The sequence below is a fragment of the Gouania willdenowi genome, chromosome 16 (assembly GCF_900634775.1).
Source record: "Gouania willdenowi chromosome 16, fGouWil2.1, whole genome shotgun sequence".
Classification (NCBI taxonomy): domain Eukaryota; kingdom Metazoa; phylum Chordata; class Actinopteri; order Blenniiformes; family Gobiesocidae; genus Gouania; species Gouania willdenowi.
In genome coordinates, this window is record NC_041059.1 from 6,150,340 (window position 1) to 6,167,802 (window position 17,463).

At 37.0% G+C, this 17,463-nt stretch overlaps 3 protein-coding genes across 5 annotated transcripts; 1 reads left to right on the forward strand and 2 right to left on the reverse strand.

Moving 5' to 3' along the window:
• The first annotated feature begins 1,419 nt into the window (after nt 1–1,419).
• On the forward strand, nt 1,420–4,416 carry LOC114477836 (c-Myc-binding protein-like). 2 transcript variants are annotated; one of them, XM_028470473.1, is made up of 5 exons: nt 1,420–1,719; nt 1,907–1,979; nt 2,794–2,842; nt 2,918–3,041; nt 4,184–4,416. In XM_028470473.1, exons 1-5 carry the CDS (start codon nt 1,705–1,707, stop codon nt 4,229–4,231), a joined length of 309 nt encoding a protein of 102 aa, XP_028326274.1. In that variant the 5' UTR covers nt 1,420–1,704; the 3' UTR covers nt 4,232–4,416. The 2 variants fall into 2 exon arrangements, with proteins under 2 accessions (XP_028326274.1, XP_028326272.1); XM_028470471.1 differs by having other exon boundaries at nt 1,428–1,719; nt 2,918–3,047; nt 4,184–4,409.
• A 351-nt stretch (nt 4,417–4,767) lies between these two features.
• gja9a (gap junction protein alpha 9a) lies at nt 4,768–7,694 on the reverse strand. Its single transcript, XM_028470468.1, has 2 exons — nt 7,036–7,694; nt 4,768–6,915 (listed from the first exon to the last, which is right to left on the reverse strand). Exons 1-2 carry the CDS (start codon nt 7,086–7,088, stop codon nt 5,427–5,429), a joined length of 1,542 nt encoding a protein of 513 aa, XP_028326269.1. The 5' UTR covers nt 7,089–7,694; the 3' UTR covers nt 4,768–5,426.
• A 139-nt stretch (nt 7,695–7,833) lies between these two features.
• Nucleotides 7,834–16,961, reverse strand: rhbdl2 (rhomboid, veinlet-like 2 (Drosophila)). Of its 2 annotated transcripts, none has more exons than XM_028470470.1 (8): nt 16,806–16,961; nt 15,062–15,305; nt 12,440–12,588; nt 11,346–11,458; nt 11,083–11,183; nt 9,746–9,806; nt 9,482–9,543; nt 7,834–9,174 (listed from the first exon to the last, which is right to left on the reverse strand). In XM_028470470.1, exons 2-8 carry the CDS (start codon nt 15,290–15,292, stop codon nt 8,995–8,997), a joined length of 897 nt encoding a protein of 298 aa, XP_028326271.1. In that variant the 5' UTR covers nt 15,293–15,305; nt 16,806–16,961; the 3' UTR covers nt 7,834–8,994. The 2 variants fall into 2 exon arrangements, with proteins under 2 accessions (XP_028326271.1, XP_028326270.1); XM_028470469.1 differs by having other exon boundaries at nt 16,560–16,952.
• Between the last annotated feature and the right edge of the window lie 502 nt (nt 16,962–17,463).

Sequence of the window (17,463 nt, forward strand, 5' to 3'; positions counted from 1 at the left end):
CGAATCCGATTGGCTGCCTGGATTACAACACGAAAGTACATTGGTTTAAACACCTGTCAATCATTTGTGGCTGGTGTTGTCACCTGACTGGTACTCAGACTTGTTTAGTGACCTATCACACGGTAAAACGAAAAACGGAAATACAATTATTAACAAGCTAAGAAAAAATAAATATCATGTAAAATATGCAATGCACGTTTCTACAAGTTATTCGGAACTTGGCTTACATAATATTTTAAAAACTACACAAATATTTTTTTAAAGACCTTTACACAGCACGACCCCACCTCTCGAATTTGATTGGCTTGGATTACAACACGAAAGCGGATTGGTTTAAACACCTGTCAGTCTTTTATGGTTTGGCGCTGTCACCTGACTGGTACTCAGACTTGTTTGCAAAAAAGAAAAACAAAAACGGAAATAAAATTATTAACAAGCTAAAAGCCAAAATATATAATATATAGTGCTGTTTTTTTTTTGTTTTTTTTTACTGGTTATTCAAAACTTAATTTAAATCGCTTAAAAAGTGACACAAATAATTTTTAAAAACCTTTACGCGCGTTATAACGTCACCGCTCGATGATGCCAAGCACCCACAAACAAGAAAATGAGGCTTTCACTGTCCATCTTAAATGTGGGAAGTCTAAAAATTTAAATATACAAGTGGCTCAGTTTACCTTTAAATGTACAGTATATATATACAGTATATACTTATTCGTGAAGGCTGGAGGTGACAAAAATTATGGTGCAAAATATGTTTTTATTTTATTTATATATTTATTTTTTAACAAAAAAATATGAAAGAAAGAAATAACTTTATTGTTAATAATAAATACCAATGTGCTTGTGCAAGATTGAATGACTAACAAGAGTTTTAAAATACTTAATAAATAAGTATATAAATAATAATAATTTAAAAAAAAAAAAAAAACGTTTTCAATCAAAGAAAAAAGTGTTCAAATATAATGATTTGGGTATATATATATATATATATATATATACATATATATATATATATATACATATATATATATGTGTGTGTGTGTGTGTGTGTGTTCAGCACATTGAATATATATATATATATATAATTTATTTTGATTGACGTAAACTTTTGGTTTAAGTGACTTTTTTTTTTTTAAATTATACACAGATCTACCTCCATACTGTCTGCCTATTTATTCAAGAAACACAGAAAATGGCCTATAAGACGTTTTGAATTAAAACGTTACGAATTCATAAATAAATCACAATAAATTCTTGAGATTACGACGAACACTTGAACACATCAGTTTAAACAAGCCGAGCTGGTGTTTTGAATCTACTGGTGCCCCTTGTGTCTTGTGATCAACTTCCGTGTGTGCTGAAAGCTGCTGGCGGTAGCGCTCGGTATTAAAACATTGAGAATATATTTTTACAGTTGTCCGAAAATCTGTGTATTTATTTTTGTAAAATTCGTTAACAGTAAACATTTCTAACATCTTTTTTTCGCCTCGCAAAACCAACACCGTCGATAGCCAGTCACCAGTTTGCTAGGATACCAGTTGAACCGCAACACCGCAAAACGAAACCATGCTTTTCATGAGCTGAAACAAACTACAGACTACATGGAAACAACTACTGTAGAAACGAAACCGTGAACGTATTTGAAGTCACAACGTTGGTTTTTTTGAAGAGTGACGGTGAACTTTAACGACCTGTCTAAACATGGCGCATTACAGAGTAAGTGTACATGCTGTCGAGTTTTTGTCTACAACTGATATAATCGACTGACACCCTGCTAACATGCTGTCAGGGCTGTGAATGGATATTTACTAAAAGTCTGAGTCATTGTCATCGTTAAATCACTATAGAACTAAATGGTCACTGTTGGAATTTGATTAACACGTGTTGTATTTTTTCCTTTCAGGCTTCAGACTCCAAAAGAGAACAATTTCGAAGATATTTGGAGAAAACTGGTTTGGCTGCAAATTTGACCAACGGTAGAGTTCCTTTCAATAATTAAAGGAGCATTTGTAGTTTCAGTCAAAATGTTGTCGACTAAAATATACAGCATAAGAGTTTATGCAATTTTTTTGACTGAATAATTTTTTTTTTATTATTTTAATTTTCCTAGTACTTTTTATTTTATTTTTTACTGGCGGGAATAGGCTCCAATAGTTAACAGTCTGATAAATGGATGTTATTAATGTTTGTAAATGCACAAAGACAGATTTAATGTCATCAGTGCGTGCACTTAAGATTTTTGTCCCACGTGACGAAATTCTAGTTTTGTTTATATTACACAATGAAAATATAAATGTATTTCAAAATATTGTTTTTGTTAACATGTATTATCATTTTCTTTCGTCGTCATCTAGTTATTGTCACGTAAAGAAAGGAAGTCAACGAAAACTATGACAACTTTTCATGCGACAACATTAACACTGGAGTAGCGAGGGCATCTGGAGTAAAAACGACAATAATTGTCTTTAAAATTTAGTGGAATGGAAATAAGATGTATACACCTAAAGCAGTGGTTCCCATCCAGGGGTTCATTAACATTTACCCTATTTTTTACACATTTTCCTCAACCAATGATAACAAATTGTGGTACAACTCTTTAAAATATACCTAAATTGGAAGTTTAAAATGGCCAAAACATCAGAAATAGATGAATAAAATGCTTAAGTCCAAGGTTATGCTAGACTAGACACAGGAAATGGTTTAAACTAGTCTTGTGACACAAATAAACAATACATTTAGTGCCATTTAGTTATTTTTACAACCTAACATTTCTCTTCCTGTGGATTTCAGTTCTCTTGTCGTTGTACGAGCAACCAGAACGACCCAGCAACGCCCTGGAGTATCCTTTAAAACATCATCGTCATCACACCTCCACTCAGTATCGCTGAAGATTCTTTAACCTGCTCCTTTCCAGCTTTGTTAAGCAGCACTTCGGTGCAGTTGGGGAGACGTGTGGTGATTCTGAGGCTCTGCAGCAGGAGGTGATGGACCTCAGACAGAGGTGTGCACGTCTGACGGACGAAAACAAGAGCCTCAAGGCACGGGTTAGTGTTAGTTTGTGGTCATTTTCACGTTGTTTAAATCCATTCATGTTCTATCCCACTTATGTTTATGTGTTTATTCGGGCGACTTTTCCTGAACAAGTCAAAGCCAAGACATGGGCTGTGCAGGAAATGGCACACTAACGTACTATACACCACACACTCAGAGTATATACTGCTAAATATCTCCCTTTGATTCTCCACCTTTGAAAGTTCTGATAGTATTTTAAGCAAGAAAGTGACCAAGTAGAATATCAATATGTGCTCATTTGATCCATAATACTCATGTATACACATTTCATGCTGACATTTAAGAGATTTTCGGAGACCATTCATTGTACTACCGACGAAACTTGCGGCTAACTTCAAAACAAGAGCCGTATTTACAAAAGTGTTATAACCTAATGGAAGACTAGAAGAGATGCTTTTACTTTGAAAAGGGGATGTTTGTATGGAATCAAATTTGCGTCAAAAGGAAACAAAAATTAGTGAATTGCAAAAAAAAAAAAAAAAAAATTAGACATTGCCAAAAAAGTAATCTAAAAAATAAAACACACGTCTCGTGTGGGTGGGGTTTATTAGGCGCACATCCTCATTGGCTAGTTCGTTTTTGAGAATCGAAACTCAAGAATTACAAGCAAAAAGTCAAAATGCGAAACTTAAGTCATGTTTTATTTTTCAGGTGACTTATTTGGCAAAGTCTTATTTTTTGTTTGCAATTTTTGACATTTGATTCCATACGTTTGATTTTTAGCTTGAAGCCTGTCCCAGGACGATTTTACTTTCCGCTTGCAATGCATCATGGGGCGGTTGAGTATGACTAGTGTGCCCACCATGCTTACTTAAATGTCCCGATATAGTATACATCCGGGTATTTCTCACGTACTTAATCTTTCCATACTATCTAATGGGAACACACTACATACTCATTTTGATGTCAGACATAGTATGAGTGGTACATTAGTTAGTATGCCATTGCTCCCTGAATGTTGCAGGTTAAGTGCATTAAAACAAACACCAGATGGCGCCAGTTCTCCTAAGTTTCATTCACTTACAATATTGTGCTGATAGGATGTTTGGTTGTACACACTTATTATAGGATCACTGTCATAGGTTTACTTTCTTTTTCTTCTTCCTAGTTGCAACGTTATGAACCTGCATCAGAAGACAAAGGCACTGATAACTAAAGTTTCACTTAGTGGAAGTCTCATGAACATTGCTCAGCTTTTTCAATAAGAGCCAAGATTATTTTTATGTTTTGAAAAAAAAAAAAATCTCTATGCTAACTTATTGTTTATAAACATGTATACTTTCTATTTTATGTCTTTTTTTTTTTTTTTTTAAATATAGTTTTTGTCAAGTGTTTGGATCTTGTGTATTTGTTTTACTAAGGCTTGGTCTCTTGCATATGCTTTAGGTTTTACTTTTTATCTAAACCAAATCTGCTCATAGCAGCCCAGTGTTTTTGTTGATTCTGTAAATATGATGTACATATGCTGAGACACATACAAGTAAAAAATAAAATGAAATGAAAAGCGTCAACACACCTTTTGTTGTTTTTGATCTCATTATTAGTGGAGTATTGTTTATTCTCAGACAATAATATATTCATCCAACCAACATGAAAAACTTCACACAATGTGTTGTTACTTTAGATGTTTATTCATCTAATCAGGTGAAAAACAAACTATTGAATTCCTGTGAAGCTGAATGGATGCTTGTTGTTCACAAATGGAACTGTGACGAATCAATATCATTGATGGAATATTTTGATCAAATTACAAGACGAATAAATTGCTGGATACAACGTTTATGCTTTTAATATGTTGAGGTTTCATTTATTCAGACAACTTTTTTCAGGAAATTGACTTTGATTTCCTGACATGATTTGACTGTCTACTGTTAGCCTTCCTCAGAGGCATCTGCTGATCACTTTGTGTCTTTGTGTTCTTTCTAGGGGCGTAATCAGCCTGACAGCACTGTCAAGTTGGCCATGCCCAGAAAGAACTTAGCAGACCCCTCTGAGGAAGACTGATAGCCGAAACATGTCAGGAGATCAGTGTAAATTAACTTTAAAAAGTTGTCTGAATAAATTTAATTATAACACGTTAATTTGAAAAAGACAGAACCAACTTGCTGGAATTATTAACAAATGATATGCATAGATCTGATTACCAGTGACATGAGATGAAAATGGGATAAAACTATTTTTAATCCAAATGTCAGTGACCGTTATTTGTTCAGTAAATGAGTCTCTGCAAAGCTACAGGGAGACAATTGAATATGTAAGTTCAATTGTAAAAACCCAACAACAAAAGAACCCAACCTTCACGTATCAAATAGTTCTCTGTCAGAGCATCTATACAAAGAAAACACAAGGATTCAGATCTGCAGATCTGGTGCCCGCCGACTACTCGTGCTACTCGTCACTGACTCTTTACAGTTAGAAGACGGGGGTCTTGGGTTTTGCCTGGAGCTCAAACTTAAATCGCTGGATTGTGAAGATGAAAGTGGAATTTGTGGCTCAATAATCGGATTTGAATGTGTGGGCGAGCGCAGAGCTGCACCGCTGCGTGAATTTGTGTCCGAACTCTTGCCCTCTAAAACCGTGGAGCATTTGAAAGACCTCTGAACCTTCCACGAGTGTTTTGAAGACCCTCCAGGTGGTGTGGGAAGGCTGGAAGCGTGAGCTACTCTCTGTGAACATTTCCCAGTGTCTTGACTTCCCCTTTTAGCTCCATCATCTCCATCATTTGTCCTTCCATTATGAGTAAGGTTCAAAAAGTCATCGGCTTCCCGCTTTGTGTTGACGAAGGAATCGCCACATGGTAAGCAGAATTCTTTGTCTTGAAGGCTTTGAACTAGATATTTAGTACCATCCAGCTCCTGTTTAGGGGTCATTTGACTGGTATAACACGGTAAAGTTGAAGGTTTGATTAGGTTTGGATAAACCATTTGGCCATGCAATCCCTCCATCAGGAAGTTGAAGTCATTGGGGACTGAGACCATGGTTGCTTTCCGAGTTGCACTGGGGCATATTTGAAAGACTGATTCCTTTTTGCCTCGATTGGCTAAATACTCCTCAAGCTCATCTTTTTCGTCTCTCAGGTGAGGATAGAAGGTCAAGATGCCCTTTTTGATTTTCTTGTAGGTTAGATGCATGATCTCCAGGACATTTAAGAAGAGGGAAATTGCAGCAATGCATTGCATGAACAACATGAAGACGCTTTTCTCCGTAGGCCGGGAAACATAACAGTCGACAGCATTGGGGCAAGGATCGCGTTCACATTTAAAAAGCGGCTTTAGGTGGAAACCGTAAATAAGGTATTGACCGCTCATGAAGGCTACTTCGACGAACGAGCGGATGATGATGTGTGCAACGTATGTACGGAGTAGAGACCCTCTCAGGGGAGGTTTGTTGAGCTTTCTCTGATCCAGCTGTTTCATTTCCCGCTCTATCCGTTTCCTGCCTTCTGCGAATTCCACGTCGACCAGCTCCAGCTCCTTTCTGAGCAGGGCTTTCTTCTTCTGCCGTGCCTTCTCAAGCGCGCGAAGCCTGTAGAGAGCGTGGCCCATGTAAACTAGTGAAGGCGAGGACACGAAAATGACTTGCAGCACCCAGTAGCGGATCAAAGAGATGGGGAAAGCCAGGTCGTAGCACACGTTCCTGCATCCCGGCTGCTCTGTGTTGCATATGAAGTGGGTCTGCTCGTCGTTCCACACGTCCTCGGCTGCCACCCCAAGGACGAGCATCCGGAAGATGAACAGGATGGTGAGCCAGATTTTACCAACCATAGTGGAATGGATATGCACCTCTTCCAAAATGCCCCCGAGGAAGTTCCAGTCCCCCATCTTCACTCCACCATTATGACTGTACGAAGGTAAACAAACAGCTTTGGTTATTGACCAAACACATTAATAGGATAGGGATTGAATGAATTAATGAAACATTTTATTTAGATGCGCTGTGAAAAAGTTGTGCTCTAGTTACCTTGCAGCAGCATGAACTGAATGCCGTTGATGACCTATATCTCCTCGGGTCATGCAGCCCTGGTACGGTCACCAAATGTCTTTTTAAGAAATCGTTTGCCCTCTCTTTGAATTGCTGGTCATCCCCCAATGTGTGTTGCTCCGACTGTGCCACAGTGATGCCAGAAACAAAGTGAAAACAACTAAGCGGTCGAGGGAAGGTCGCCAACTACTCTGTCCAGAAAAAGTCGATACCAGCAAATTCGCCAATACATTCAGAGCATGGCTCCAATTCAATGCTCCCAGGCATTTGGAACAATACATCAACTTTAAATCTTTTTAATTGCAGCTTTTTTTCTATTTTACTTTTTTTTTTTGGAAGGATTTAAATTGTTTCAATGTTATAAGTTGCTTGTCCTCAATTCAGCTAACAACACAAATGACACAAGTAATTTGTGTGGACAAAACTACAAAGCAGCTTTCAGAAACTGTTTGGCTAAAGTGGCTGACTTCTTCAGATGCAACTGCAGTCAACAGTTCCAGTGTTCCACATAGAGACACAGAGTGTTGTGGTAATAACAATCATCATCAATACTGCTCAGTTTACACAGGCTTTGGTCAGTCGATGGGTTTCAACAATCGATGAGTCCTGTCCCGTTTCCTCCTATGAAGGTAATGAAGCCACATATTGCATAATAGTAAGCACTGGTGCTGCAGACCAGTTACCAGCCAATGCTGACCAGTGAGACCACCATCAGTGCGATGGGAAGAGAACTACACTTTATCAGAAAGGTATTATGTTGAAATGTTTGAAAACACATTTAAAAAATCATTAAACTTTATTAACCATCATGTGTTAATATGTTGCAAGACAAATCAACAATATTGGTTGTAGTTTCCCTCCTTATATACAGTACAGTACATTAGGTGAATAAAAAAAAAAAATCAGGCTGGTTTTTGACACGAAGACATCTAATTTTACACTCTTCACACGTCAGAAATGACAGCCTTTACAAAAGTAGATTGAACAGCAGTGTTTTTCTTGCTAGTGTATTAGATAACCTGGAATAAGATTCAGTAGGAGAACAATTAGCTGGTGGGAAACAGTGAGTGACTTATTGTACGACTGTCAATCAAAGACATTCTTCAAGAAAACTAACATTAAAACCCACAGCAAGCGATAAATATTTCTTACGGAAGCGAATAAGGGCCAATTTTGATGGAGAAAATTTATTTGGGCAAATCAAGAATAAGGTTGGAATGTCAAGATTAAAGTTGAAATATAATGTTGAGTTTAAAGTTGAAAAAATTAGATTAAGTAGATTAAAACACAAGATTAAAATCAAAATTTTGAATTCACCATGTACAACAACAGTGATACAGATTAAGTTTTTGGAAATATCTCTTCAAAGTCCTTAAAGAGATTACGTGTTTATGAGCTAAAATAGAAATAATCTTAGTTATTAAACCCAACTTCGAAGCATAGTTTAACGCATTCATCGATACACAGCATTTTGTAAACGGTCACAATCTGCTGTTTGTTGTCATATGGTGAATTGGCCCTCGTAACCTGCTGTAGATTTGACTTTATAAGCCAAGTGTTTATCACAATAAAGTATCTCGACTTCATTTTGCAAAATTTCAACTTTCATCTCAACATTATATTTCAACTTATATTCTCGAAATTCCAACTTTAATCTTGACATTTCATCTTTATTCTTAATTTGCCCAAAAATATTTTCTCCATCAAAACTGGCCCTAATCCTCTTCCATAATTTCTCCCCTTTAAGGCACCGTTTGTTGTTTAGCATTGTTTAACAATAACATTACTTTAAGTCTACGTAAAACAGGAATTCACAGTCAAAAAAGTAGATACAATTAAGAAACTTTAAAATGGCTGAAGACAACAAAAATAAAAAATATCCTGAGAAATGTTTAAAAAAAACAACCAAACAAACAGCACAATGTGTGCTTGTTGCCTTTACGGTGCAGGTGAAAGAAAGATGTTAAAAAGAACAGCGAAGATAATAAAGACGACAAAGCCTACGATGCAGAACCAGAAACGTGGATCTTTGAGCAGCTTCTTGTTGTAATCGCTGAAGAAGACGTAGCCGATTGTCATGCCGGCTACTATTCCTCCAAAGTGAGCGACAAAAGAAACCTGAGATCATGAAATCATAAAGTCACGTTTCATATTCAGCCCTTGAAAAACATTCCAAAAACACCAAACTTGCAAAACTGTTTTAAATCAAAATCTTGCCTTCTGTAGAAGATAAGATATATGTTCATAGAAACTTTCAAAACTAAAAACATTTTGACATAAACAATGGTTTATTTAAAGACTGTGTTGTTTAGAGCCACTGAAGCAAACCCAGCTGAGATTAAAGGGAGATCCTGATCTAAATACATTTGTCTTTGTCTGAAACAGGCGTATTTGGTTCTCGTGTACTGTTTGAAATAAATCTCACCTTCATTCCGGCCTCGTCACTCATGAATCTTCTGTAGAAGGCAAACCCAAAATCTATGCCAACTGCAAAAAAAAAAAAGTAGGAAGAGTTAAACATCTATCAAAAACTAAAAAAAAAACATTTACAAGTCCAAACATTTAAGAAGTGCATGGGACAAGGAATTTAAAAAAAAAAATGATCTTTTTTTTTTTTTTTTTTTTTTTTTTAAAGGTAAGGGAAGTAGATCTCCTTCTGTTAGAAATTAAGTGGCACAGCAATACATACCAATGACCAGGATGGCAAGGATACGAAACACTCCAAGGAGTGGGATCATTTCTCGGAAGTTCTGCAAAGAGTCGCAAGTTAGAGTCGCATTTTAATGACTATGACGATACGATAAGAATTGCATGTCACAATAGGATATATACTGATACTAAACAATACAATATACATTGAGGAATCAATAATTATAAAGTACAAAATGACATGAATTACAAATATATATTTTTTTTAAAGTTGCAAGAACAAGTAAATGGTAACTAACTGTAATTCAAGTACCATTTTTTTCTTTAAAAACATGATTAAAACAATTGATTTGGACATGTTTTGGATCAATACAATAAATGCGGAGTGCAATATTGCAATATATCGCTGAATCATTTTTTTCTTACACCCTTAGTAAATACACAGTTTTTCTTAGAAAAAGCTTTAATTCTACTCGCTCAGTAGATAGCCTGCACCAAATTCTTTGGTCACTTGAGCTGCCATCAGAGCAAATTTTCTGTAATTTGACACCAGCCTCAATGGCAGTTACTGTTTAGAAAGCAATGTAAACATGTGGTTTCCTTCTTCTGCAGGCGCATATGTAACCCAGAGAAGTTTCTGACAACATTCTATTAAAACATGGGGCAGTCTTCTCTCTCCATGTGCACAATGGGAGCATTGGTGACACAACCTTGCGTGAAAACGGGTGCAAATGTGAGTGAACGTTTGGTTGTATGTGAAACATTTGTATTTGACCAATGAATTTGATTGTCATTATCTTGCTACGCTCTCCTGTTTCGGAGGCCCCGCCCACTGAGGTCAAATAAGAAAATAAACTTTTCCAAGATGAAAAAAATGGCATCTTCACATCTGACGTAGAGCAAAACAAAGATTTGCTTTTTGAACGTGTGAAAATTGGACTTAAGATCAGCTACTGAGCAGGAGACGTCTGCCCCCCTGTGTGAGCTGTGAGCAACTTTACAATAGAGATCCTGGGGAGACACAAATACGAGGTTTATATCAACCTCAGACCGCACGCTTTTTTAAAAAAAAGCATTAAAAATGACAATGTTGACCATTGTCTGTGTTTATTATGCCTTTAGCCAATTTCCTACCTTGCGTACATGAGCTCAGACCTGACGTCAGGTCTGATCTGATCGTAGAGTACAATCACGTCAGAATTGATAAATACCGAAGCTTGCGTGAATGTGGTCGAACGCACATCTTACGCTCGGATCTGAATGTACAAACGGTTGATAAATGAGGGCGATTATCTTTGCCAAAAGGTTTTATCAAACAGGAAACTCTTCTCACAAACACTTAATGAGACATTTCTGTGAAACTCATTGAAAGCTCACCACCACTGCGTTCATGAAATAGCCTCCAATCAAAGCGTAGACGCCCCCTGAAGCCCCCACCAGAGCACTGAGGGGATCAAAGATAGAACTGGCCAAAGAGCCTGAGGAGAAGGAGACGCAGCTTTAACACAAACAGGAAGGAGTCCAAACTCCTGCCGTGCACAAATAATCAGCTCACATATAAATCCTACATTTGTCTTGTTTTTAGGAGGGTAAAAAAAAAAAACACTTGACAGAGAAAACAAAGAAATAAAATACATCACCTGCGATGACACCAGCCATGTAAACCATTCCCACTTCAAATCCTTTGTGAACAAGTTCCAGTGGGATTCCCAGCAGCAGCTGCATGAAGAGGTTTCCCAAAATGTGCTCAACACTTGGAAGGATCAAAAGTCAACAATTAGTATGACTGGACACCGGGTGCCGACCTGACCGCTTAGTTTCCCTGGGCGTTGGGTTCCAGGTTGAAACTTTTATTTCTTAAGTTTTTTTTTTTTTTTTTTCCTCTTTTCTCACAAATTTATTATATCTATTTTGTATGTATATATATATACAGTATATATATATATTGTTCATTTCCCCCACGTATTTGTCTATTATGAATTTGTTATCACACCTCCCCACATCCACTAATAGCACAATATTATAATTATTACATTTCTTATTGTTGTTGCTGTTCTCTTCACCGCTCTTCTATACCCCATCCCCCATCACACGCACGCACGCACACACACACAAACTGTATTATAATGTGTAAGATGTGTCTGTCTGTGTTTATTTCTGTAATTGTGTTTGAGTTGTATGTGGCAAAAAATACAGATAAAATAATAGTAAAAATAATAATAATTCCATTAGTACCATTCTTTAGAACAAAGATAAACAAGGAATAGTTTTCAGTAAAATAACAACAAACATGAGGAAAATAATTTCCCACTATAGATTGAGCACATTCCCCTGCAGGAATGAAGGATAACCAGTTTCCTCTGAGAAAACCGGGAGTCTGCAGAGAGTTACTGTAAAGACTGAGCACTGTTCCTCTCTGGACCTTTTCCTGTGTAGTCATCATCTTTGCTTTTCCTGTGTTGTTCAGGCAAATTCCCTCATGATTCCTCTGGCCTTATTTTGACCACTGCATTGGACTTTGAGGTGTTTTTACAGATGTGCCGCAATTCAAACTACTTCAAATAGCCCCATAGAATGAGGTCATACACCAAGTGGTGAAAGCACTAGTTTGGACTGACCAACAAAAGCTGTAAAGCCATTAATTAAGAACAAAATATGAGCGAAATAACTGAATCAGCAACCAACAAACACCACCATGCCTCTCATGTGTTTGAGATGTGTTGACGAGTCTTACCCGGCGTGAACGAACATGTAGGAGATGAATCTCCATGCTTCCTGTCTTAGGTCGGGTTTGTAGGTTAGACGGCTGTTCCAGATGCCCTCCTCCAAGGTCACCCACTGCTTCTGGGGCTTCCACACGGCGTAGTAGATAAACACTGCCAACTGATCAACAACAGTAGTGGTGGTGGGAAAAATAGGCAACCAATTATTATGACAATATACAAGTTATAGCTCAAACAAATACAGTTTCAAATCTAACCCAGATGTAAAACCAGAATGCAGAGCCAAATGTGCCCCACTGGGATTAAACAAGAGCAGCTACACAGACTTCACTAAATCACTACTTGTCTTCAATCAATAAGGATATTTAAACATTAAAATCATCTGACAGTCAGCTCTTTATCCCACTACAAGAAACTGGAGACATCCCATTAGCTGCAGATTTATCAAATCTATAGGTTTTATTAAAATGCTGTCCCTAAGAAGTTTTAACTTAAGTACAATCAAATAAAGGCTTATGTCTCCACGACATTAGACAAATTACAGATGTTCATACAACAGTTACATTAGTTCTGACCAAGTAATTTGATTGGACAACAGCACCGGGACTTCTTACGGATCATATCACTCCGCTGTACAGCTGATCTAAATACCGTTAATTACCGTTACATCTTGGTCTACACACCACAGTATAAATTTAAACAATTTAAAAACTCATAAAATCAACCATATGTGCTACAGATTTGCAACTTTCTCCAAGACATTGTAGTTTGAAATGTATTTTTAAATATTGATTCGCAATAGGTGAGAAGTAACTGAACACATTTAAAATGTAATTATTTACATAAGCATTTAGAAAAAAAATTAAAAAAAAAAAAATCACATCAATGGAGATGCAGCAGGATGCAGGTTGTTACAATATGTTAAAAAGTAATGGCTAGTAAGAGAATTACATTTAGCAAAAACAATGACCAAAACTGTAAAATTATATCAGTATAGTTGTGAACTTTAAGAATATACAGTATGTTGGACTAATATATAATTGCAAACACAAAGTACAAGTATTATTAACCAGAATTATTTAGCAATGTAATCCAATGCTAAGATACATTCTGTGTATACAATAAAAGTGTGAAATGTAAAAACACCACATGCGCACTGGAATTATTCAATACAGTGAGTTTCTTCCTGTTTTTTTAGACGTACTAGTGTAAAATAAGTAGAACTCCTACAGCAACAATGTCCAGTTATATGAACAAACGCTGAGTCTCTACCTTTGAGCTCCTGACCTCAAACTACACAGATGTAGTTTTAACCACATTTTTAGAGGGATTATCTTTAAAACTGCTGGAGATGACAAAACTTTTTTTATACAACACAAACAAGAAGACAGTCATCAACATCCCCCGCCACGCCAGATTGGTTGTCATAATTCACAACCTTTTCCTAAATCCAAGAACCAACAGGACAATTTACACAAACAAATGTTGGAGGTTGACATTGCTGCTCACAAGATTGTTTTTATCTCCACCATAAAACCATGGGTTTGTTGACAAATGGTCATGGAAATTTAACTCTGGAAAAAGTTTTGTGTATTGCATTGTGGGGTTGGGAATCCTGTAGATCACATGCCTCAAACTCGAGGCCCAGGAGCCAAACTCAGCCTTTTAGAGCATCCGATTTGGCCCGCAGGAGCAAGAGGGCAAAAACTGATTCCCAACATATTCAGTTGTTGATATCCCAGCCTCTACAAACAAATATGGTGAAAAAACTTCACCATATTTGTTATGGCTTGCAGTTTTCCCACGCTTGAATCACATGACTGCAGTCATTTCTAATCTCAGGTTGGTGCAAAAACTCAAAATCCTACAATTTTCCTCAAATTATTCCACAAGATTGCCACAAATTAAATTTGAAAATTGGTCACAAAATCCAGAAAATTTGAAGTGGCCAACATACTGTGAACTTTCCACTGTATAAAACTTCCTATATTTGTATTTTATATGTTTAACATTTATACATATAAATACTGTATATATATATATATATATATATATATATATATATATATATATATATATATATATATATATATAAAATTCTTTCACTTTGCAAGGTGATAAATGAAGAAATGTCCAGTATATTTTGGTTTATGAGTTCAAACGGTTTGTAAGAAGGTTATAAAAAGAAGAAAAACATATTAGTTAAAACAATTTTAGACCAAATAAATAAAAGAATAAGAATCTGTATTTTGAGTAATCTGTTATTTTTCTCCAATTTATGATCTCTATGTATTTCAATTGTATCATTACATCCCTAATTGGGACTTCATTTAACAGCTCAGCGCAGAAAATAGAAAGGCTTTAATGTTTGTTTACATGTTTACAGAGGTTGCAGGTGTAATCAAAGAGGACTAAATGCTTCCCAGGATGTCAATATTACCATATATTCCCCCCTCTTCTGTTTCCCCTCAGTATCTACACTTCGAAATACAATAACAGTAAATCTATAACATAATTAGCAGCAGGGCAGCATGGAGGACAAATGTAGGCTGCAGCATTTATAATGAGTTCACTCGATCTATACTACCTTACCATGTGTGTTGTTGTGTGCATGGTGGCCTGGCCACACCCACCTCTGCAATACTGATGAGGATAATGAAGATGGGGGGTGGGCAGCAGTTGGCTCGTTCCATGTACGTACTGCGGGAGTCCTCAGGCAACATCCACCTGGACACTGCGTCCTGGAACTTCTCACAGCATCCTTTCTTTCTGTCCCCATCAGGCTGATCCGCTCCACCTCTCACTGGCTTCTCCTCCCGGTCCACGGGGAATGGTTCCTGCTGCTCCAGGTCAATGTCACCCATCTCTGCTGATGTTCTGCACAGCCAAGAGTTGGTCACATTTAAAACAAGCACACGTTACTCAACCAAAGTTAATAGGCTTTGAGTGAACGAAGAAGCAGGAGTGAATCTCATCAGGGCTTCATCTGACCAAGAGCGCCATGGGTTTAAACCCACAAATGAACCCTGAAGCACGAACGAAGCCCAAACGAACCCTGAAGCACAAATGAGGCATGAATGAGGCACAAAACACTAATGAACCCCAAACAAAGCACAAATGATCTCTGAAGCACAAACGAAGCACCAACAAACCCTGAAGAACTAACGAAGCACAAATGAACCCTGAAGCACAAACGAAGCACAAAGCACAAACGAAGCACAAAAAACCCCTGAAGCACAAATGAACCCTGAACCACAAACGAAGCACCAACAAAACCTGAAGAACTAACGAAGCACAAATGAACCCTGAAGCACAAATCTAGCACGAAGCACAAAAGAACCCTGAAGCACAAACAAACCCTGAAGAACTAAAGAAGCACAAACAAACCTTGAAGCACAAATGAACCCTGAACCACAAACGAAGCATAAATTAAGTCCGAAGCACAAACAAAGCCTGAATAACTAACGAAACATAAACGAACCCTGAATGAAGCACAAAGCACAAATGAAGCACAAACGAAGCACTTGAACTCTTAAACCACTTTTTCTCTCCGTTTTTGGCCACTCTAATTTGCAACTTTTACTCAATTTCTGTGCGTGTGTGTGTGTGTGTGTGTGTGTGTGTGGGGGGGGGGGGGGTTAAATCCCATTTCACCACCTTTTCCACCATTTTTGGTGCCTTTTAACTTGTTTTATTTCTGATTAAAATAAGGGATTACATTTTACAACACATAATGACAAAATAAAATACACAAAATGACAAAACAACAACAAAAAACAAGCCAAACAATTACAAAAAGGCACAAGATAAAATAAAATAAATAAAAAAAACACAGAAACCCTTTGTTGTTTCCTGTATTAAAGCTCAGATTGTTTTTTTCTAAATGAATACATGAATGTTGACAATGTCATGCAAACAATTAAGAGGCGTATGATCTTTGGGGGGGAACTAGTATTACTTTTTTTAGTAAACAGTCTGTCAAATATAACATTTACAACTAACTTGCTATCATAGTTAATTTGGTGAAACTGTGTCAACTATCATCTTTAATGGGTTTTCTAAGCCAGACCATAACGGTCCAAACTGGGACCACTTCAGGTCCCTCGTAAAACCCAATAGTCCGGTACTCACCTCGTCCTCCAACAGGAAGAGTGAATATAGAAAGTAGATGACTTTTAGACTCCAAACACTCAGAAGTGACGATTATTGAACCGTAATTCAAACAACTTCACAGTGGAAACATTATCCAACAAAGCGGGTGTTTCTTCCTTTTAACACAGTTCCTCCATGTTCACTAAAAAAGCCTCGGTGTGTCTGAACGTCCTGTAGCAGCGAGTGAAAGAAAGAAACGACGTAGAGATAATTATAGACCCTCACTTGGGTTTTTTTCCTCCTAAAAGCTTCCTTCCTCGACACAAACAAACACCGGACGCTAATCCAGAGTCTCTCCGTGTTGTTGTTGGTTTACGGACCGTCTGTAAACGCCTCACAGCTCACTACGTTTAATCCTACCTGTGCCACACCTGCGTTGGTGACGTCACACACAGCCAAGCAGGACTTTAACCAACATTTGCATTTAAGATGAACCACTTAGTTTACAATATATATATCACAAGAGCTAAGTAAAGTGTATTATACACGTTTTATGTGTCTTGGGTTCAAATAGAAATAAAATAACAAGTGCAATAAAGTGTGGGTCACATGAAGCAGTGGCGGTAGTTAACGTGGTCACCGCTAGGTGGCACTACAATACATTACTTCACAAAACTTAAAATCAGTATATATCATGTTTGGTTATTTTGTTTGAAATTTTATTTATTTATTTTTTAATTAAGCCTTTTCACACTCTCGCTCTGGTTCTGTTCTTAAACACCGATGGGTTTAACAAAGTATGATATAAATGGCATAGCGGTGTATTTAAATAAACAACACTAATATTATTGATAATTATATATAATTATTATTACTGTTGTTTTTTCTGTGTATACACACGCAGAAAAAAAGAAGCAAGACTACACAAAGAAAATGTGCAAAT

Excerpts from the sequence above, each read along its gene's own strand:
- LOC114477836 (XM_028470471.1), top strand. Across the intron at positions 2,843-2,917 it reads CGACCCAGCAACGCCCTGGA|CTTTGTTAAGCAGCACTTCG; the intron begins GTATCCTTTAAA and ends GCTCCTTTCCAG. Across the intron at positions 3,048-4,183 it reads ACAAGAGCCTCAAGGCACGG|TTGCAACGTTATGAACCTGC; the intron begins GTTAGTGTTAGT and ends TCTTCTTCCTAG.
- gja9a (XM_028470468.1), bottom strand. The coding sequence starts at position 7,088 with ATGACCCGAGGAGATATAGGTCATCAACGGCATTCAGTTCATGCTGCT. Across the intron at positions 6,916-7,035 it reads TCAGTTCATGCTGCTGCAAG|TCATAATGGTGGAGTGAAGA; the intron begins GTAACTAGAGCA and ends ACCTTCGTACAG.
- rhbdl2 (XM_028470470.1), bottom strand. The coding sequence starts at position 15,292 with ATGGGTGACATTGACCTGGAGCAGCAGGAACCATTCCCCGTGGACCGG. Across the intron at positions 12,589-15,061 it reads TCCTCATCAGTATTGCAGAG|TTGGCAGTGTTTATCTACTA; the intron begins GTGGGTGTGGCC and ends GTTGTTGATCAG. Across the intron at positions 9,807-11,082 it reads ATTTCATGAACGCAGTGGTG|AACTTCCGAGAAATGATCCC; the intron begins GTGAGCTTTCAA and ends GACTCTTTGCAG.